Below are 23,503 nucleotides of genomic sequence, written 5' to 3'. Positions count from 1 at the left end.
AATTGAAAGGGACAGCAGCTTTATTAAATACATTTAATAGTTGAAAAGCCTCAATAAAAATATAGAATTTTACTGGTGGTTTTTGAGGATATTCATAAACGTATTACAGGGATGCATGTACATTAGAGAGACATTCTGCGCTGTTAAAGTTTCTGACATGGTCTGTTTAACTGTTGCATATTTCACATGACAGGAATCTCTGATAAGCTAATTGAAAGGCGAATGGGGAGTCCAATGACAAATTATGCCTTTGTGTGCAAAGCCATAATGAATTTAGAGGTCGGGATGCCCCTCAGGGGTGGTACAGATAGGGACTGCTGCCTCACTGTTAATGGTCCTGGCTCTGGCCCTGGCATCCATCTGTTAGTCATTTGCAGGTTCTCCCCGCATTTGTATGGGTTTTCAGTGGTTCTACCAGCTTTCTCCTGTCTCACAAAGACATGCTGGCTAGGTTTCTTCATAGCTCTGCAATGGACCGTCGTCCGGAGCTGACTGATACCTAACTGATCGATGGTGACCTTCAGCAATGCTTTTTTTATATGAAGCCTAGGCTTGGTGAATTGTGGCATCTCTGTTTCCTTCAGTACAGGTACAGTAGCTCTCACCGGCACGTACAGTCGGTGTCTTTGCTTGGGCCCTCTTCCGGGTCAGAAGATCTCACTTGATGTTCTACACAGTGGACATCAGCAACAGCATCAGTGCTTTTTATCCTCACACCCTCTAAGAATGAGAACACCGGTCAGAGTCCTCGGTCTGCAGCAGGTCTGAATAAGTGCGTAGAAATTAGGGAGCTGCTGAAGCCAACACTTTGGTACAGTATTCCCAACCCAAGGTGCAAATCTTTTTGATTATAGACCAGCTGCCCAAGTCACACGGGTGTCTTATTTCGTAAATCTGTTTTGTCTTGGCATGGTTTTAAAGAGTATTGACAGTTAAATTGTAGTAAGTTATAAAATGACCAGGTACTAATAACATTTCTTTTTGATCTCCCATTTTTACAGTGGCCCAGTAAACATAAGTGAGCCTGTTCAAACTAGTTTAGCTCTTTAATTTTCCCATTTTACAATCCGTTCTCCACATTATGTGTATTAGAGGGGGGAAAAGTCATAGTCATGGGTTTAATGAAAGAACCAGTTGCGGAAAAAAATGTCTTAAACATTTTTTTCGGGGTTTGCTTTACAACGTTTTAGAGATTTCAGGCCATACGGTATGATGCAGTGCATGGATAGTGATGATGTTTCCTTGAGGAAAGTAGTTTTTCTTTTATCAGAGTTTTTCATTCCTTTTTCGGTGCCGCTGCTGAACATGTGCAGTTCTTTTCAGTTCCAAAAAACACAGAACATTTGTAAACATTTTTCTTTAACAGGCCCGCAATAAAAAACGTAATTAAGGCAAAGTCGGAATCAGAAGATTGTTAATTATTAGCATATGGGGTGCGCAGAAAACATTTGAGAACGCGTTCTACTGTGCAGTGTGGTCTGTCGGCAAGGGCCCGCTGAAACCCTTTGTAGTCTTAACAAAAATGTGAGCTCAGAAAAGCAGACTGTAATCTGTGACAAACACCATGCCACACCATCAGACTCCTGCGTAGACTGGACTTCTGTTGGTGTCCCCCCTGCCACTGCACTGAGGTCATTATTTTCTCACCTTTGTGTGGGACTGGTATCATACTACCTGTAAATGACCCAGGATGCAGCTGGAATCGGAATGAGAAGGAGACAGGCAGGACCAAAGGGATCGTTTTGGTGCTGTGGTTCATGTCTTTGTTGTCAGGGCCTGGTACGTTCTCTGCAGCTATGCTAGATCTTTGCCAACAATCCGAGAATATAAATTCATAAAAAAAGACAGAAGGTTTCAAGACGTTAGACTGCATGTGAGCATGTTATGATTTTATTCCAGGCATTCTGCCTTCTGCCTTAAAGACTGACGTTTTCAGGTTTCCATTGAATGGTGTTTTTCCATTCAGCTAAAACCCACTTGTCTGTCAGCAACCCCTCTATGAAAGAGAAAGGCGGTGTTTGTTGTGTAAATGAGCCATGCATTGGGCACATACAGGTGCTCCTGCTGTTGTTGCAGGACAGACCTAAAAGCGTGGTCTCCATGCACAGCAACCATATACAGTATGCAAGACCTACAGTATCTCACCAGGAAGCCCGCTTGGCAGGTGACAACATGTCTGAGTTTAGCTGTTTTTAGACTGATGTAATAAAGGTGGGATGTATTGATAACACATAGCTGGTTACTTAATAATCAAAGTGTTCCTGGTTAATAAAAAAAGTAATTTAGATCCACTAAGTCAAGGTGGGGGAAGATGTACACACTGAAACTGTCCAGATCATTGAGACGGTGCTAGGAGATCATAGGAGAGATACAGATTATTACTTGACGTTTTGCAACAGATTTGAATTTAACATAAGGGGCCTCTGCTTTGGAACATTGACCCTCTAAATGTTGACACCTTTCAATGCTATAACCAGTAGAGAGCCTAGGTATGCGATACTCTCACTGAGCTGTCATGCTGCAGCTTGAAACCTACTGTGCTGTACCATGGTGTTCGTGTAATACTGTATGTGAACATAATAATATCAGCCTTTTCCATTTTCAAAGATGCAGAAACAAAAATTGATGTTTCCACATGGAGATGGGCAGCTTGCCCTCGTTATCGGCATGACGATAAGCGCTAGTGGTACATAGTTTATAGCAACGTGCTTTATGTGGAAATATGGAAAGGACAGTGTGTGGAAATTAAGTATGGAATTTATTGTATTGTATATGTACATATGGGATGCACAAAACATAGACATTGTTGCAGTTGTAATTGGAAATATGGAGTGTATATGTAAGTGTATGGATGTAGTTGAGAATAGTTTTTAATCAGTAAGTTAACCAACCATAATATTTATACAGTACTTTACATGATGATCAGCATCTCATGAGGGCACTGAAAAATGAAGGCAGAAACTCTGTAAGAAAGTGTGTGGAAATAAAGTACAAAATATACTGTATTGTAAATTTACATATGGGATGCACAGAACATGATGCACAGAACAGTTATCAATAATTTGTAAGACTGTAGAATGAGATACATATAAGAGTTTTAGGAGGCGATTATTAGAGGAATTCAATAAAGATTCTAACTGGAAGAAAGCTAACAACTTAAATTCAACATCATTTCCAATTTTAACATTCATGCAGTATTAATATTAATTACAAAAACCAAGACTACAAGGCCTAAAACTGCACCAAATAGGAATTCTTTGAAAATAACCAAGTTGTCATTGTCTTCAGCCAGACAAGAAATGATCACAGAATGCTTGGTTATGTAGAACAATAAAAAAGCCATTTAGAAGAGGATAATCTTTGATGATCCCATCCAACCCTTGTAGAATACTGTGATCGCTTTTGTTTGTAACATTACAAATGGGACATTGTTCCATTAGACAGATTCCAAAGAGGAGCAACCACACTAATCCTAAAACTGAAAGGTATGTCATAAAGACAGGTGAAAAGAATTGAACATCAAGCCTAGGACAAAGGAGACATTAAGAAATGTTGATTGAGGTCCTGAAAATACCTGGAGGTCTTAAAGGGGAGTGACCGATTTAACCCCACTGCCTACTTTCGACTCAGTTTGAAGATAAGGGGTTGAGCCATCCATTGAAACAGAGTGTGAGCAGACTCTCTGAAAACAAAGGAGTACTTCTCTGCACAGGGTGTTCGGATTACAGAACAAATCACCCTCATTGTGGATGTTGATTTGCTTGGATCTTCGGAAGGGCACCAGGGTGGCTCAGCCAAACAAAACACTTCGCTCACGTTAAGGATCCTCTGTTCAGCAGATCTGGTGAAGTACTGAACAAGTAATGCACAGAAGGATTTTGGTCCAAATGGCTCTGCAGTTAATTGCTGACGAGGGCCCTGTACACACATTCCTTTTGCTATTAATATGGTTAAGGTACACTTTATTTACAAAAAGCACTGGGATCCTGTTCCAGATACTGGAGGAGTGTGGTTATGAATTCAGCATTGTGTGTTAATCTGCACTAGCAGTGTGTATTGATACCACACAATAAGAACCTCTTTAGATACTCAGTGGGTCACTGTGCAACAGATAATGTCATCATTATTGCCCCTTCTGCCTTACAAATGCTGACCATGGGTACAAAGTCCTGTGTCCTTCGGAGCTTTATAAGAAAGACCATAACTGATACAACAAACTCTCCAGTAGCTGGTTTGTTTAACCCAGTTCAATAACAGTTACTAACAACCACAGTGAACTGAGTGTGTTAATATATAAGTCAGAGTCGTACCAGTAACAGCAGTGTGTGTTCAAGGCCCAGAATGTACCAAACCTGTGTTGGAAAGTATAGGGAAAGGGTTCTCTGACATTACTCGCCTTCCTGCCTTTCTTCCTATCTTCAACTTAAAATCAGTTTCCCTTTATTTCCAAGGATCACCTGGACCTCCTCTGTCCTTTCCTAAACAGCAGACCTCTGAATTAATTGATCCTCAAATAAAACTCTGTTCCACAGTTTCACAGTTCTGTTCTGATTGCTGAATGCAGTGGGCCTGTTCTGGGATGCCGGGTTTGTCCATCATGTGCTTGAGGTGCATGAGTATCTTCAGGACCGGGTGGACAAGGAGTTCAGGCAGCAGCAATTTGCAGTACAAAAAGGAGAAAAATATTTAGAAGGTGCTTTTAAAATGGGTTCACGGGGTGCAATGTAATAAAGTTCTTCTGTCTCAGGTAAGATTTCATCCTATGACAGCAAAAGGAAGGTAACTGTGACCACTGTTGTCCAGACACATAAATCAGTCATTCTTCCAAATGCACATAGAGAAATTAATCATGCTCACGAGAAAAAAAAAAAAAGATTATTTTGTTTTACAGGTTATGCTAACCACTTTTTTGCATCAACTGCTTACAAATTGTCTGCCTTCATTTTAAAAAAACAAGTTGTTAATGAAATTGAAATTAAATAAACAAGAAAGCAGGGTTTTTGGTTTTTGCTTCCAACATTTCCAAATGTTGCGCTTAGTGCATGTAAATGCTTGGCTCTGGCAGTGTGCTGCTGGTTTCCTGCCAGGAGTCTTGATCTGGAAAGTCAGGGGGTATTAGGGTATTTTTTTATTCTTCTTCGGGGTTTTATTGCAAAAAAAAAGTTTGTTGTAGATTTAGATCGTCTTTACAGTGTTTCACTCATTTAACAAGATTCTGGACCCATTTCTTGTTCAAACTGTGTCTTACTTATTTAAACTGTAGTTAAAAAGAAACAATGAGGATGAGAGAGCCGTGTATGGTAATTGAAGGTTTAAGCGTAATACTTAAAGCTGTGATTGCCATTTCTAAGTGTTTACATAACCTTTCTGAACTTAATATTTGGCCACACTTAAATAAGGCAAAATCCAGGCAAAAAAAGATGCAACTTCTTGCTGTCTTCTGGTAAGTGTCTTCACTCACTTTGAAGTCCTCCAATTATTTGTGCTCTTTAAATCCTGCCCTGCGGGAGCAGCTGGCTCTGCACGTACCAGTTGTTTGACATGTTGTTCAGTCTCAGGCATGGTTTTTTTGTGGAGGTTCCTCAGTTGTCCAGGAACTGTTTATACTATGAAGAGACGCCGACTGTTTGCTTAGAATCAGTAACACCTTTTGCCTCCTTCATATACAGATATCTTGAAAATATCTGGGTCTTTTTTTTTACAGACACATGCAGTACGGTTTACACATTACTGTAGGTAACACAAACACAACTTCTACACAACTGAAGTAGAATTTGTTCTGTGGTTTTGGTAATCTAGAGCGACCCAGAATTGAAACCCGTTTTGTTCGGCACGCATAGAAAAAGCAAGACAAAGAGAATGTGAAAATCATTTTCTTCATCGCAGCGTGGATGGGTAATATAATGAGAGGTTTCTTTAAGACGTCTCACTGTGGTATCAATTAAATGGTACCACAGTGACCAATATGCTTACAGGCAATAGTAGACATTCTTGTCAGTGCTTTCAGGTTTGATAAATCATAGTCAAAGTTCGCTGCCTTTATTATCCCAATTATTATTTTAATTTTTAACGTTGCCTTTGTTCTGCTAACGTGTGGTTTGAGAGCCATTTCCACTGGCCATTTATCTGGATTCTTGCTTGCCATGCTTTTCTTTGCTTTTCTTTGCGAGAGCCTTCGGAATGGCAGCCTCACGTTTTCTCTCTAAATGAGCCTTAAAGTTAATGCCCCGAGCATTACGCACTTGATTCGAAAGTCTTCCATGAGGTCTACCACACACAACTTCTTATTATAGAAACCCTATCTCTCCTGTCAGCTGTGCTGTGAGCTTCCCATTTTAGTCTTCCTCTACAGTTTGGGATATGAAAAAAAAAACTCCGTCATTAAGTCTTGCGGGTCTGTTTGATTGCCACTGTTTGGGAAAATGGAACAGTAATTTTTTTTTGGCTAAAATCCAAGCGTGTATTTTGATCTTTACTTTTTAAAATGTAGTGCAACAGTTGATTCAGGGGTCACGCAAAATTGTTCCAATCTGTCTGCGTTGTAGAACAATATTTAGCTTCCAATGCTAATATGAGCTATTTACTCCTTTTCTTTCTCTCTTTTGCCAGAACTCTCCTTTTTGCTGTATTTTGGCTCACCCACAGCTTGTAAGTCAAGTGTGAAGCTAACGTGGCCGTGTTGTTACTGGACGATTTTTTCAAATTAATTTGGATGTTTAGCATCTGCTTTAATAGTAATAGTAGTAGTAATAATGCAATTACATTTATGAGTACATTTAAACCGCTGGACAACAGCACACACATGATATACAGTACGGTACATAACGGGCATAAAAAGAAAGGAAAAAGAAAGGCATGGCAAATTGACCTGGTAAAACCAAGGGCAGAAATCAATGAAACACTGAAAGCATTGGTGAAAAGTGCAGTTGTGCTGCACATAACAGAAAGTATTTCGTACATTGCGTGGAGCTGATCTAGCAGGGTAAAAAGGCCCGAACCAGCAGATCTCAGATGAAGAGCTGGACTGTACTTACGCAGTAAGTCTTTAAGGTAACCTATAGTTAGAACGTTCTGTACATTGTTCACAAGCGGGATCACCTTAGGGAAACAGTGCAATTTACAGGGGATGGGAGTTATGTGCTGATGGAGAATGCTGGCAGTTCGCACATGAACACTGAAGTCCATTTAGTACATTACAAGACAAAGTAAAGGCTTTTGTACCTCAGTACCTCAGCAGAATAAGGGCTTGACCTGAGCACTATTAAGGCAGGTAAAAGCTCAGTGAGCCAGGACTTTCAGGAGCCCAAAGTAACTGAAAACATAACTGCGGACGTAGATACAGCAAACCTTCCTCTTTCTTCTCTGAACTGTAGCTCATTTCTTATTTTCTCTTATCTGAGTCTGACAAACCAGAGGTTTTTGTCGAAACTGAGATCTTTTCTAGGCTTAGATTAAAATCCCCCAGACAAAGGTATTTGTCCAGAAAGGCAGCTCTGATTGGTCTAATTTCCTCTTGTGGGCACTAAGGATTCTGGGGCTTTCACAGTAGTTCCCATGCGGCTGTCCTCTCCAGCTCCCTTAGCATCCTGTTGGAAATGGAGCTTCACTCCGGCCATCTTTCCTCCACAGTGCCACTGTGTGTACAAACTGTAGTAATTCAGAACCGTACAGTACGTCACACTCATACCTTATCACTCACATAAATTGAAGTAGTGCGGAAACGGATGTAGGGAAATTGCTACATTAAAAAAATAAAATTATTTAAAAAATTACAGGAAAAAATTTGCTTATGTACAAAACAATGCTATTGCCTTCTTTCCTTCTTTAATAGGTACTTGGATTGGGAATCCAGATTTGATTGCCTGTATTTTATTGTCTTTGTAAGTGAGTTTAGGCTTTACAGAGACGGAAATAAAACATTAGACAGAAATTTTTGAAGCCCCACAAACTTTTTATGTATTTTTTTTATTAGTTTGAGTTTCCATTGTGGTTTTCCTGCATTTTTTTCCCAACAATTCAGACTGGCCCAGACTCTGGCTTGATGTAATTGTTGTTAACCACATGGAAGTGAAGGAAAACCTAAAAAAGATTAGAAAGGTTACAGAAGAAGAAAAGAAAAAGATCATTCAGCTCATCATTAGTAGACAATTGATCTGAGGCTCTCATCCAGCCTTTTCTTTAAATAAACCAGGTTATAATCTTTAACAATTTGACTGGGTAAGTTATTCCACATTCCTGCAACCCATTGTGTAAAAAAGTGCCTCCAGTTCTTGGTTTTACATCCACTTCCTTGTAGTTTCCATTTGAGTTCTCTGATTCAGTTTCACTGTTTATTCTGAAGACGTCCATTGATTTGCCTTGGTCAATGTCAATGCCCATTATTAAGAAATACAGGCTGACAGACAGCATTCTGAACTTCACGTGCATGAAAGACTTGTCTAGAATCGTTTATTTCAAAGCTTTCCCATTCCAGAAGCTGTAATTTTAAAGAATGACTGGAAATTGAACGATTTGTGCCTACATATATATATATAGTTGGCTAGCAAGACCACAAAATGTATTGATTTGATCTCACTGCAGTGTCTGTGTTTTTGTTTCCATGTTTGATAAAATAAAGGCAGCGTAATTCGCAAAGTATGACTGACGTTTCTATTTAAACTGGTAAAATGACGATGACTTATCTTAACATCTCGGATAATTCTTAATGATTTTTTCATAGTGTACTGTATTCATCAATCATGTTGCTTGCACTGCGTAAAATTAGAAAGGAATTTTAATATTTCCTTTTGGGAATTCTCTCTTTTTAAGGCCGGATTTTTGATACCGCTACTCTGGGAATATATTTCATAACAACGTATGGCAGAACATGTTGCTCTACAGAGTTCAGAATTAAAGAACTAGCCTCAAGAATCTGAGAGCTGATTCAAGGAATTCAAGCCTTTGGCTTTCTGGCATCGATACACACATGCAGCCCCCACTCTTCCAAAAACAGGAAAACCAGCGGAAACGAAGTCCCTGAGATAGGAAAGTAAGCCAGCTGGCGTACTTTAGGAAGTTTCTAGCGTAAGCCAGGGGACTCCCGTTGGTCAGCAAAATATCATGGGCACCACATGAGACACAAGGGCCTGGAAGGACTTCCACTGGGTGTCCGATAGGATTCTCTGGTGCCTTGCAGTGGCAGATCCGACACATCTGTTCTTATTTTCCTGCTATTACTTATTGTAATGATAAATCCCTCTATTTATACAGCACTTTTAATCCCTGAGGATCCTGAAGCCTTCCACATATACAGTAGGAAGGGGCCCACTTCAACCACTGCTAAAGCCCAATGCCCACATGGGCAACGCGCAACAGCCACCCCACTGCCCAGCAGACCTGGTGGAGAAGTGAGAAACCCAGTTCAGGGGGATCTCGGTCGGTGTCCGAAAGCAGGGCGGGTTTGTGGATGCGGTGTGTGTGTGCGGGCGAATTCTTTCAGCGGCTCAGAGATGAGCAGAACTGAACCCAAGTGTGGTGTGCCAGGACAAGGCAGAGGCTGACTCCATGCTGGTCCAAGTGGTCCTAGTGGCTTTCTAGAGGTCAGCCCTTACAGGGGGAGGGGGTGTTTCCAGAAATGTGAGCTTTGGAAGGCATTGTAATTTGTAGTAGTGGGAAGGAAGGCTGTTTATAGTGGACATTCTTCTTTCTTGCTTGACTAGTTTAATACGCTGTATAGACTAGAATTCCTCATATGGAACATGTGTACTGAGGCTTGTTTTATATTACCCACACGAGTTCGGGACTGCTGCGGATCACAAAGAGGGTTTCTGAGTGTCTTAAGATATGCTGCCAGCCATAGCCCACAGAAGCAGAACCCAGGGAGTAAACGCAAATGAATCTTGAAGGCCGCGTTACACAGCGCACGCGGCTCTTGTAATTGAAAGGCTGTGACTATTGGAGGATTACCGAGCAAGAATGTTTATAGGAAAAATCAGATTGTTTTTCACAGCGCCTGGATTCCTTTACACATGCTGTCAGAAAAACTGGGGTTTACAGCGTAAAATGTTTTGAAAAATTCTCCTCTGTTTAGTCTTTTATCTGAAGCTAGTGAGAATAGAAGCTTGCAGTACTATTCATACTTATTTTGACCTTAACCCCTTTTTAAAATGACAGGGAGCTTAAAGTGTCTCAGCTGGCTTATGGTGAATGTATATAAGTGTGTGTGTATATATATATGTGAGTGTGTGGGTTGCTAGGTTGGTTCAAAGTGAATCTGTAAAAGACTGTCGTGAAAAACAACTTCCTGCTCACAAGCTGGTGGTGGTTCTGGCACGAGTGCTTTACTGCATCTTCACTGTGCTGTCAAGAAAAGGAGAGGTCATTTCAGTTTCTGCCGAGTGGTTTTTTTCCAGCCTTTAAGACTCAGTGCAGCCCAGTCCATTGAGCATGTGAGCTTTCTTTACTCATGAAGTTACCTTGAGGAGGTCTTACTTCTTCCTGTGTTGGTAGAAGGCAAGAGTGAATTGTATTGGCACAGTCCCAGTTTTAGCCCAAGTAGACATACAGTAAGACTCATATAACCTACAGAATCTGTTGTACTGCAGAACCACACTGTTAAAGCTGTTACACACCCTCAATCTTCATCACAGTGATTAAGCATTAACTTTCTAGATGACTAAAGTAGATTATTCCAGTATCATGTTATGTCAATCTCCAGATGGCAGAGACCAGTTTTCCTAACATCATTGAAATTATGTTATTTCATAATTGAAATTGAAAAGAAATTTTAAAAGACATCCCCGTTAGCTTTGTGCCTTTTCCCAAGACTTTGAAAGTGTTATTTCTAGAATATGTCATCTGTTGTATGTGAAATATGTACCGGGGTCCTAAAAGAAAGTCACATAAAAATGTTGTGTAACAATTACTTATTAGTTATTAGAGCTTGCTGAGTTATTTTAAGAAATATTTGTGTCTGTCCGAAATGCTTTGTTGTGTTGTTTTATTCTTTTGAATTCAGTTTGAAGAACACAAGGTTTTAAAAGAGGCCATGTGGCACATCTTGCTCATGTGGAATTTTAGCAACTAAGTGAAACTAAAATTTTATCCAGCCTTTTATTGAAAGTGCCCAGAGTTAGGGCCTTACCCATCAGCTGCTAGACCTGTTCCAGTCACCCACAATTCTTTGTGTGAAGAAATATTTCCTGTTTTTGTGACCCTGTGTCCTTATTTTACTACTCTCAACTCTATGTACAGCCCTCAAGTTGTTACTGGGTTCTTGGATCAGACTGAAGAGATTTATCTCCCTTAACCTGTCTGGTTAAGGGGTCTGGTTAAGGTCTCATCCCCTGAGACTAAATATCGTTCATGTTCTTCTTGAACACTGTATTCTCAGTGAGGTCTTATTAATGCAACAAAGCTTGAACATAACATCCTGACTGTATACCCATCAAACCTAGTCAAATGTGAGTTTTAATTTGGGCTTCCAAATGCCTTAAGCAGCAAAGAATGGGTGGATTTCTGTGCTCCAGGATTCATGGCTTTGAGCTTAGGTTATGTTTCTAGTTGTCCCTATGTGCTGGTGTACTGTGGGTGGAGTGTTGCCAGGGGTAAGGTGGAATTAGTCAGGACTCTTCCCGTTCAGGGTAAGTTAAGGCTCAGTCTATAAGTAAGGGACACACCCCTGCACTGGGCTGTATACAGTGTGGTGTGTTAAAAGATTGTCTTTTACGATTCCTCATTCTCTCCTGTGTCCAGCGGCTGGGTTTCTCAGGTGTTAAAAACACATGCTTACAAATCAGGTGGATATATAACAAAAAATAGCTGGTGATTACAAGTAGAAAACAATGTTTTATTGCATCATTGTTGTGATACTTTTTTCCACTGCAATCAAAAGTCCAAGTGAATGCCCGTGGTACCCCCGTTGTTCTAGAATACAATGGTTGCTGAGAACTCCATGGCAACAGATGATGTCACAGTTTGTCCCAAAGGTATTCTTGTGACCATATTGTGTGACAAGGCTGGCAAGGAAACATTGACTTGTTCCAAAACTGCTGCTTCTCAAACCGTGTCCTGGACAGTAAGAAAGGCTACAAGTGGAGGAACGCAGATTTGGTTGCTAGTATAAATGGAGGAATGCTCTTTTGGTTGCATGTAAAAAGGACACATCTTCAGTCAAGATCAGTGTATTCCCAGTGCAACAACTAAGAATACTGTTGTCTATGCATAAGATGAAACTGGATCTGTATGTTTGTTAACATTCCAAAGAACGACTTAAGTATTATGTTGTTTAATTAGATTCAGATCCATCTAGTATTAATTAAGAGCTAAAGTTATGTTTCCTCTGTCACAGCTGTCAAATGAAGTCAGTTTTGTTTCGGTAGATTAACTGTCCACTTGGAACTGTAGCCAATCTGCCAAACATATTTCCCTCTTTATTAACTGTACAATCTCCAGTGAGAAGCGCAAGTCGCTCCAAATGGAAAAAACCTGCAAGTGAAATTGTGATCTAACTTGGCGTTTCCTCTTTGCATCAACATTTATTTATTTGGGTTTGGGCTGGATTTCAAAAGATTGAAAGGGGAACCAGTGCAAAGAATTCAATATACCATTTATCTGCATCACGGGCAGACATTGCATGTACGTTTAATTTAAAAAAATGTCTTTCCCTGCAAGTGGGAGATATTTTTCACTTTGTTAAAACAATTCTCAAGGTCACTAGGTGGTCATGTCACCAGCAGGGAGTTTTTGTTTGGCAGCCTGCATTAGCAGCTAGAAACAAATGCTTCCCATGTCTCCTTATATGAAAAAAGAACTAGTTGCCAGTAACAGCATGTAAAAACTTCAAAGGTAGAATAAAATACTGCAGATTTTTTTTTCTAATAGTAGTAAATCATCATTATGGGATAGATCTTTTGGTTTCATTCCACACTGTCACATAAAATGGGACTGGTTTCTAGATAATAATACTTCAGAAATTTAATGGAATAAATGTTGAAGTCTCTGGCGGTCATATACACCATATCACCATGGATCACACAATGCAAAAATAATTTGAAGGTCCCTTTTAAATTGATTATAATTGTGAATCTCAAAGAGAGGAACAAAAAAGAGTAAAGTGCTTCAGGATAGTAAAAGAAATAAATATATCCTTCATAAATAATAATAGTTGTCATCACAGAAGCTTAAAAGGGTCTCTGAAAGCCTTAGTCCTTTGTCTGAAGCCTAGTTTTTAGGAACATTCTACTGTGTCTTGCTGTAACTATGATTCATACAGTCAGAAAGTAAGAGTATTTCCCCCCAAAAATCTAATTTTAAAAGTGTGTGTACAGTAGGTCTATATTGATAAATATGGTATATAACCATACCAAATGTTAAAGTATTTATGGAATTTCAAATACCAATGTTATCTTTCTTATAACATTGATCATCCCCAGAACAGATGATATACTATACTGGGCCCCTTCTGCTTAGCTTTATAAGACTAAATTAGGTGGTCAAAAAAGTGAATATCTGAATTTACAGAAATTCTAGGACTTCCCAGTAAAAACACAAACAGTGTTGTGTTTTTGTAATATTGATTTGACAATGCTTTAAAGTCGATCACCATAAAGTCATTTTTTTACATCCTGTGCAAACCTTACTATGAAATCCCAGGATTCATTTCACTCCTAACATCAAATTATTTTGGCTGTAATTTCTTTTAACAACTCTTACTTTTTCATTTATTTTTCTTTCTCTGTTTGATACAGATTAGTAATGTAATTCTGTTTTACATTTTATCTGAGGAATTAAAAACATGTTTAGCACGCCCTGGTTATTGAAAACACATTTGTTTATGTAGGATTACCACACAAACAGTGTTCACAGTTACAGTTAGACTCAACCAAACACATCATACACGGGCACAAATGGACATATGCTGATGGCGCTTCTTGTTTCTTTGATACAAATAATTCTAAGGCATAGGTCCTCACAGCAGAAGCTGTACTTGTTCAGCACACAGCTGGCAGATGCACATGACGAACACTACAGAGTGTTTCAGATGCAAAGAGATCAGAATTATGAAAGTCTCCCAGACATCAGTGGCCCTCGTTTGGAAATAAAGAAATTCCCACGGGTCAACAATGAAACTTTCAGTACTATGTGATTTAAATTTCCCACTCCTTGTTACAGAGATCCAAAATATTCCTACAGGGACCTGCAGCAGTTACCTGGCAAATACATTTTGGCCAATAAAGGGAGACAATTTCTTTCCAGGGAACTCCTGTGCATTCTAAGGTTGCAGTACAGGACACAGGGCTGAATGGAGCATGGGGTGTACACAGGGTTATAGGGATATTGAAATGACCTTTCCACACTCTCACGATAGATCAGGGTGTAGACCCCACCTTGTGTCTTGTGCTTTCCAGGATAAATACAATATCAGTTTGATCTGTATCTTTATTTTTTTTGGTTGGGGGGGAGCAGCACATCGCCAGTTTTTCACCCTCGGATACTTACAATGAAGAAATCCGTCAGCTGGAGTTACAGTATCTCACAGCTTTTCTTTTTCACCGTGAACCTCAGAGACGGTTCCTCCAGAAATTACATGCACCGGCCGGTATGAATTATAGGCATGTGTGTCTAGAAATTATTTTTACATAAAATGGACAAGAATGATTTATTAGTACCAGGAATCTTGAAACTTCCAATGTGACCCCGTACATACAGGTGGTAAGGGTTCATTAAACATGTGCTATCAAACAGGAACTGGTGTTGATTTAAGTTTTGTACTTGACCTTGACTTAACTTCAGTCATCTGTGGGATACCTTTCAGTTTTTCAGATTGTCTTCACGTCATGCGTTTTACCGCTGTTCTGTATGGTGCTTCGGCGCAGCCAGGCCATCTGTGCTGCACCATGAGTCCTGAGATGACTAGGGATTTGCTTTTAAAACATCTTTATAGAGAGGCTGATGTGATATAGAGCAAAAGGGAAGCCGTGTGACCTATCTCTGAATCATGTACTTTCACCATCCATCATGTTACAGGTTGCATGGATGTCTTAAATTGTCAGACCTATGAGGAACCTAAAAATTGATATCACCTGTTTTCGTACTGTATTTGCGACAAGCTTCTCTTCCTCTGAACAACCAGTGTCGAAACTGTCAGGTTTAATGCCAAATTCCGTGTTTTAATTTTCAAACCTTTCCTACGGTAATACTGCTGCTGTCGTGAACACCAGCACACCTCCAGAGTGAGTTTCTGAAAAGCCATGCATTTAATATCCATGTGGTTACTGCACTGACAGCTTTGCTGATATACAGCCACAACACTCTAGTTAGGGGGCCTTTGGGGCCGTTAAAAGACGAAGTATCCAGTGTTTTTTACATGGAAGCTCTCCAATTACTTGAAACATGAAGGCTTTTACTAAAATGATTTGCATCTTTGTGAGCGTGGTGTTTTAAATTAAGCATGCCTAATAAAACTTTTTTAAAGTGTATTTAATTGTAACTTGTGCAGGTTATAAAACAATTCATTTAATAGCTCTGGAAAATGTGATGAATCCTAGCACCTTTCTAGATGGCAAAAAACAATCAGGAGGAGAAATTCAGCTCTTTGTAATTTTTTTTGCTTTCTTTTTTCTTTCTGATGTTTTGTTCGCTCATACCCACCTCCAAAGCTGGCCTGTGAATTATCCTTTGCTCCTCCAGCTGATCTGCTGCATTGTCTTCTCATCCATCATGAACAACATGAGGAATATCTGAGATGCTCCGTACTTTCTTTCAGATGTCTCTCTCCTTTGAAGCATGAGGGTATGGATTAGGCAGAATAAACAATGTGATTATTAGATTATTCTTCACCACACTGTTTTCTTTTTGAGGAGAGACATGGAAATGAGGAAAGTGAATTGTCCACATCTGAGATGTAGATCTTAAGAAAGTGGGAATAAGGAATAGGATTTCAGATTTAAACTTAGGTTTTAAATTTATGAACCAGTTCTAAGAATCTATAGTAAATGATGCCTGTGCTAAACACAACATGTAACTTCCATGATCATTCCCAGACGTGGTGTTTTTGGATTAATTACAACAGTGTACCTCCTTGTAAATGGCAGTGAGCAGTCACTGCGCCTTTCACAATTTAAGAAAACCTGTTTCCCTCTTAAAAAAAAACATTTCCCTCTTACTGTAGGGATGTTTCTATCATTATTAACCAGCATCATTTTACATTTTGGATCCTTATTCCAGAGGTAACCAGGGCACCTTCTGTGTTGAATTTACATGTTCTCTCAGTAGTTGTGTAGGTTTTTTCCAAGTCAAGTTTCTTCCCTCTTTCCAAAGGTGTGTTGGCTCAGTTAATTGGTCTTTCAAAATTGTTTAATTTGTGTGTGCACGTGCTCGGGGAATGAATGGTGTCTCGTTCAGCGTGTAGTCCCCCCTATCCCCGCTTTGTGCTCTATGCTTACAGGATAGGCTTCAGCTTGTCACAGATCTTACCAGAAATAAACGGATTTCCAATAAAGGATGGACTAAAGAAACAGGTTGAAGGAATTATCTGTAGCAGCCTGTTCAGAGTTCTGTGGCCTAGTGACAGTTTAAATTAATAATGATTTACTTCTGCAATAAAAATTAGTCCTTTTAAAACAGGCGTTGAATTAGTACACCGGTGCACAGCATGGGGCAAATATAATGGAGTGGATAATCAAAATGATGCCCTTTTCTTGGCTTTCGGAAGAGATCTGTCATCACTATCACCCAGGTCAGTCTGGATAATAACATGGAGAAAAGAGTTTCTGGAGTCCAGGACAGCTGGGGACCCTTTTATTAATGTATTAATTAGGAGCCTGGAAGTAGTTTCAGTTTCAATGAAGCATGGGTTATTTTATCAATCAGTTGTAATTTAACCTCGCTTTTGCATTTCATTGTCCATTTATTCTGAAAATGCTAGACTGACAACATCATAGATGATTTTTTCCTACAGAAAAAAACATGGTCTCGATACTTACAAAGTAAGTGTAAAAGGGTTTGGATAAAGCTACGTGGGTGGCTTTAATTGTATTAGGATTGTGCATTGTATGAATTTTCTCAGAACAGGCAAATCTCAAAACAGCAATATTTTAAAATAAGACTCAGACATTTCTTTTCTTACCAACAGCGGCAAGAAACAAAAGCAAATATTTGTGTGACCAAGCAGATGAATAAGGAGGTGATTGATCTTTGTACGTCCTGAAGGACGGGAGAAAGGGGAAAAGGGAGTTATGTCTCTAGCTCCCAGGATGAAGATTTGTTTTGGTGTGACCCTTGAAAATTGCTCTCGAGGTTAGGAAAACTCCTTTAAAGATAGAGCAAAACAATCTGTGTTCTCTGGTGTAAGCAGTGTTGGAGTAATTGGGTGACAGCTTGATACCACCCTCTACCAGTGTGTTAGTATCTGTTGTCAATCTTCCAAAAGTGTTTATTAGTTCTCAGCACATACTTCTCCATTCCTTGCCCATATTAGTTAAAAAGCGTTGTCCGTGACATATTCAGGCCTCACATTGATAAAATAATGTATACAGTTTTCTTTTAAACAACTTTCTGTTTGCATCCACTGTCCTTTGCTTAAAGGAAGTATTTTGTTGTTTCTATACATAATATATATGCAGTGCAAGTAGCTTTATTAACATTTATTAGCTTGCCTATGTCAGATAATTTTCTGTTGGAAGGGAATACCAAATTGCTTTCATACAGTAAATGCACTTTTAAAGTGCACGTGCTGTCTTTTGGAATTCCTTATTTCAGTTCTAGTCATAATGAACTTCAGTGAAATAACATGGGAGGTGTTGGGAGATGAAATGATATTCAATTTAGGCAGCTGAGCTGTTTGATTAATGGTACGATTAAGCTCCAGAATCCACATCCAGCAATCTACGCTAGACACAATTAATTGTATAAACTGGGCGAATCCAGATGTTTTATTCAGATAATTGTACCAAAAACATTGTACCAAATTCCAGAGGTATAAGGCTTTCTTACTTAGGGGTGATGTTTATTTTTGGAGCAAAGTTTTTACAGTAGGAACTAAAAGCATGGAAAAAGCAACACATTCTGAAGGGGCAAACAGAGAAACCTTTTTAATTGAAAGGACATCTTGCATAAGCACACATGAACAACCCTCATCCATTCTCATTAGATTCTAAACTTAGGTAATTTATAAAATGTTTTGTAATTCTGAAAATATTGTGCATGTACAGTAGAAGGTGTAATTTGCATTTAAGAGGAAGAAATGTAGCTGCATTCTTTGCTGTTGGAGTAAAAAATGTCAAAGAAAACGAGAGGCCAAACTAAACATAATTGTATGCAAATTAAATACAATCAAAAAGCAAACTGATGCTAATGGTAATCCACCATTTAATTTCACATTCTTTTGAAATAATACAGTGTCATTTTGGCATGAGTAGGTCGTTATACACTTGATTTCTGTTTTCTTTTAATAGGGGGCTACTGGCAGCATCCGTTACAGAAAACTTAACGATGATATTCTTGAAATGCCAAAATCTGACATGGATCCATGAAGCAGCACACAAAGATAGATTTTGATGACTCTTTGGAGTCTTGCCAGTAGTTAATAGATGTTGTATTAAAGGGGGAACCCTTTCTCAGTCCATAGCAGAGCCTTGGAAAAGGGAAATGGTTGATAAATTTCTTCTTTCTCATTTCATTGCTCTTATATACACACACATGCCTCAGAGGGCCCCAGGAGTTCATTTATAACATAGCTAGTGGATTTTAAAGAAGCATATAGAAAGTCTGTATCCATCTGATTCTTAAAAGTTAGAGGCACAGAACACTGGCCTCCATTTGCCAAATGCTTTCTTTTTGGAAATCCTGCAAGCCATAAAATGTTTTGGTCTGTAAGTCTTTTTTATATCAAATATACTCTAACACCCTTTACTCAGAAACATATTTTTGAGTCTCTGTCCTTGGACTTGATCCTTGATCTTAGCGAACTCTTACAGCAGCTGAGTAGTCACAGTTGAGTTACATTTTTAAACAGGGGCACTACTGTGTTTAGTGTTGAGAAAACGGAACATTGTTGCTGATTGTAAAAAGTACCCCGCATAATTTCTGTTACTTCATGTGGGAATGCTTAGCCACTTGGAAATACTTCTTTGACCAGTGAATTTTATTGTGTTGTTTTTTTCTGAAAACTGTGACAGGTCTTTACCATTTTTAATAATGTGATTACATGGGCTCAGTAACAGATCATCCTCATCTCAGACAGTACTGGCAAACTCCAGCAAGATTTTAAAATGAGGCCTATACTGTTTTTCTTATTCTTTAAGTGAAAGCATTGGAAAACTGTATTACTGTATTAGCTGCTTTCCATTGAAATAAATAACACGGACTGTAAACACCTCCATTATATTTTCAGGAATTGAGCAATGGTAAAAAGAAATCATGTTTCACTACAACTCAAGAAAAATAAATAAGTTGGATTCATTTGTGCCACAAGTTGTGACTTATGGTATCCTGCCAGATGGCTGCAATATAAAGGTTCCATTTAAAAGGAATAGTCATCTTTCCTAATTGACATATCACAATCATTTAACCGCACTTACAGGGGGAACTCGACCTTTTCTAATTTCTTTTTTATGTAAAAATCAGCCTTTGATGAAAGAAGAAAGCAGTTGTCAGAGCTGTGTGGTTCCTTGACAAATAAACCACACAATTGACACCAGCCATTTGCCTCATGTCTGGGGTTCTTGTTTATATGACCTGATGTGTAACACTGGTTTATTTCCCAGTGTGTTTGCAGTCTTGCAGGCTTTCCTAATGCTAAGTTCCCCAATTTCTGCTGTTAACAAAAAACAATGATTTTGTTCTGTTTCCTTTAATGCCCGTATAGGCATCCTTTTAATTATTAAGACATGTGCGTGTGTGTTTCTTTACTGTCTTGCAGCCCACTGTTGTGTCTTATTATGACCTTGATGCTCCAAATTAGATAAAAAACAATAGTATCCTGAAAGCATGCACAGTACCATACAGAGGGTATTGTGCATGTTGCATTGATTTCTGGTTGTGTCCTTGTGTTTTCTGCCAGCGGTATTGATGTGTGATTCCTCCCCCAGGCAAGAGGCGCTGCTGGCTGCAATCAGTGAAAAAGATGCAAACATTGCCTTACTGGAGCTGTCTGCGTCCAAGAAGAAAAAGACTCAGGAAGAAGTTATGGCACTGAAACGTGAAAAAGACAGGCTGGTACACCAGCTGAAACAGCAGGTAAGCCTGGCCCCAGGACTCAGCCCTGTTTTCTTTCCACCCCAAGCCATTAAAATCTTTATATCTATAAATTGATAATTTGGATCTCCAGGAAAGGCTTGTCTGCCAAGAGACCATGGATGTAATTTAACCACAACGTAAAAATACAGATGGCCAACGTGGTATTGAATGGTGTCTTTTCTTCTCTAGCAAAAGAGGATAATTGGTAGGAATTTCCTACTTCAACGAAGATCATTTTCTACTGGCAACATTGCGCATTAACTATTAGGGCTGTTTGTCTTCTGCAAGCAAATGGTTATAATCATCCTTTTTTCTGAAAGGACCATATTTGCTTGAGAAGACAAATGGAATTGCTAATTGGTATTTACCAGTGCGATAATGACCCTTGAACCTAGAGGGTCTGAGGCATCTTGTCAGATTGAATAGTTATTGTTGTATATATACCAAAGTTATTACTATATATACATATATGTATAACTTTCTGATTTATGCTCATGGTGCTGATATAAACAAATCACTGTTTAGTTAAGAGTGTATAACCTGGAAAATCTCAACCAGCTAACAGTATGTTGCAGAAGTTTGTGTCTCGTTCTTTTAAAGATTGTCCACTTTCTTTGACTTCTTCATTTGTCCCCAGCATTTTTTGTCTCCAGATTTCACATAATTAGTGTTACTGTCTAAGCATTTACAAACATATTCTGACTATAGAAATTCACTTTTTGATTAATTGATCATTCATCACTGTCCGCAGTACCATTGAGTGGCTCTGTGATAAAAGCTCGTTACTGAGAGTGTAGATTTGTCACTGCTGATGAAGTGATTTGAAATGTCAAATGTCAAGCCTGGTGCAAATCAAGAGAGAAAAACCCACAAAGGAACCAATATTCTTCATGTATCAAGAGAGCAACGTGTAGGTGTCATCGTTATCTTGGAGAAACACCTCCAGGATAACCTACAGCCGTGGAGCCAAGTTCTCGTTGGCGATGAGTCAAGGTCTAGTGTAGAATGTGACATAGATGTGCAGAATGATAAGCAGGTTGTTGTGTACAACAGACCAGTTGAGTCTTTTGAGGACTGCAGTGTTTTCTGACTGCAGTGGCTTCAGTTGGTACAGAGCTCCACTTATCATGACTGATGGCAGCCTGAAGCACATCTGGCTCATATTCTGCTGTGACACCATATCAGCAGGACGACACTGTCCTCATGTTGGTTGGCTAAGATTGGCTTTCTCATGAGATATGAATGTGGCTGTTGTACCCTACTGATCAGACCTTAACCCCATTGAACAATGCGGGAATCACATGTGGCATCTAGGGCTCAGAGACCAGGGAATACGGCCCATGCATGTCCTGGCTATTAGAAACTGATGAGACGGTATCCCACAAGACATCTGCAGCCTGCAGCAGGACATGCACTGCAGATGTACAGATTGGCCAACTATGGCCATACCAAGTGGCAGCCTGTGACTTTAACAGTAGATCCCCCTGCTGATCACAGATGTTGCTGATAAATGTTAAATTTATGTCTACATTCATATTTGGCACAGTGTTAGCATTGGGGTCCTGGGATCAATTCCATACCAAGGGTGCTATCTGTGTGGAGTGTGTATGTTCTTCCTGTGTTCATGTGGATTTCCCCAGGATTTCCGAACGCAGTCCAAACATATACATTACTGGTATCTTACTTGGATCCTGGGTATAAATTGGGCCTGTTGTGAGCGTGTTCATGTCTGTGTCTGCCCTGTGATGAACTGGTGTCCTATCCAGGGTGTACCCTACCTTGTGCCCTTTTCTTGCCAGGATAGACCTCGGCTCCCCTTCCACTCTGCATTGGATGAAGCTGTTAGAAAATGGATGAATGGATATTATGTACACTACATTAGAAATGTAATATGTATCAGTTCTAATTTGGTATGATCATATTTAAAGACGTTGTTTTTGTTGTGCTATGTAGTAATTATATAAATTTAGAGCTAAAGAAAGCTCTAGGCTTGCTCTATTCTCTTTCATGGGTGTCATTTTGCTTCTATTTTGTGTAATAACATTGTAATTAGCATATGTAATTACAATGATATTTCACATATAAAATATGCCAAGATAAATACAGTGTTTTTACACATAAAATGTATCCAAAATGTTACATTTCTTTGAATGTTTCTGTTCTCTATGCAATAAATATCATATAGGATTTAAATACAACAGGCAGTGTGTGGGCCTGAGTGAAAATACTTTTAGCGTGACTTTGAACAATTACTAAACGGTGGAATGTTTGCACAAGCAGCTTCCTGTAGCCATTAAAAGCAAAGTGCAAAGCCGTAAGGTTTGGAAAGAAGTTTACAAATTGTTGTTTAATTAAGAAAGTTCTTCATGTAGCTACACTGACCACATCAGAAGGTTAAATTGCTGAAACAGTAGGGCACCCAGAAAGATTGGCTGAGTAATGCAGACACCTTCTGACTTGTAGCTTATTCTTGGAGATACTTTATAAAGTTAGAGCAGATGCTGCTCTACAGCTTCCTGGTGTTCTCTATAAACAAGATACGGGATTATTTTTAGCAGTAAAAAAAAGGATTTTAAGGAAATCATTATTTTTTTGTTTCAGTTTTGTGGGTCACTCTCATTGCAAGCGTTTGGTTTTTAAGGAAAGAGAGATGAGACATTACACAGATCCAGGTAGTGAGGTGTACTTTTAAGACTAAACTTCTCATATCTCTGCCAGTAAAGACTCATGAAAAGAATATGTTTTGCGGGCTGTCTCTGTTTTTTTCTTTTTAAGTAGCGTTAATGAAACATTTTAGGAGTAACCACCTCCAGATGACTGATCAAAGCATAGCTCATTTTACACCACCTTGCTAAAATATTTTCGGAAAGACTGCTTCAATATTCGACTTTTATGACTACATATTGTCGCTAAGCCACCAGAGCCATTATCAGTCAATCAAGAGGTTTTTGTTTCAATTACCTTGATCCCACATAAATCCATTCTGAACTCAAGGCGGATATGAATCGCACACAATTTGTTGGGTTTGCTTAAACAGGTCTTTGGTGATAAATTTCCATTAACAACAGTGCAGAGCAGCATGTATATATGCAGTACCTTTGAAGCTGTGAGTCGTACCACAGGTACATAAAACATGCCAGCTTTTATTTTATGTCTTCTTTCTTTACAGCTGAAGTATTGTCACTTACCAGTACTACTATGCACAGCTTTGCCATTATAGAGTAGAGACTTCAATTTATAGCTGTTAAGAGGAAGTAATAAATGAAACCGAGCTAAACATGAATGT

General features: G+C 39.1%; 1 protein-coding gene across 13 annotated transcripts in view; it reads left to right on the top strand.

Moving 5' to 3' along the window:
* Positions 1-23,503, top strand: part of LOC102695071 (ERC protein 2) — a 314,021-nt gene that overhangs the window by 211,271 nt on the left and 79,247 nt on the right. For all 13 annotated transcript variants that reach the window (XM_069189511.1, XM_069189507.1, XM_069189509.1 and 10 more), the window contains one exon: positions 20,070-20,217. In XM_069189511.1, the coding sequence (XP_069045612.1) occupies positions 20,070-20,217 (148 nt within the window). The remainder of the gene's footprint in view (positions 1-20,069; positions 20,218-23,503) is intronic.

The sequence above is a fragment of the Lepisosteus oculatus genome, chromosome 4 (genome assembly GCF_040954835.1).
Source record: "Lepisosteus oculatus isolate fLepOcu1 chromosome 4, fLepOcu1.hap2, whole genome shotgun sequence".
NCBI lineage: Eukaryota > Metazoa > Chordata > Actinopteri > Semionotiformes > Lepisosteidae > Lepisosteus > Lepisosteus oculatus.
This window is presented reverse-complemented; position numbering and strand designations above follow the sequence as displayed.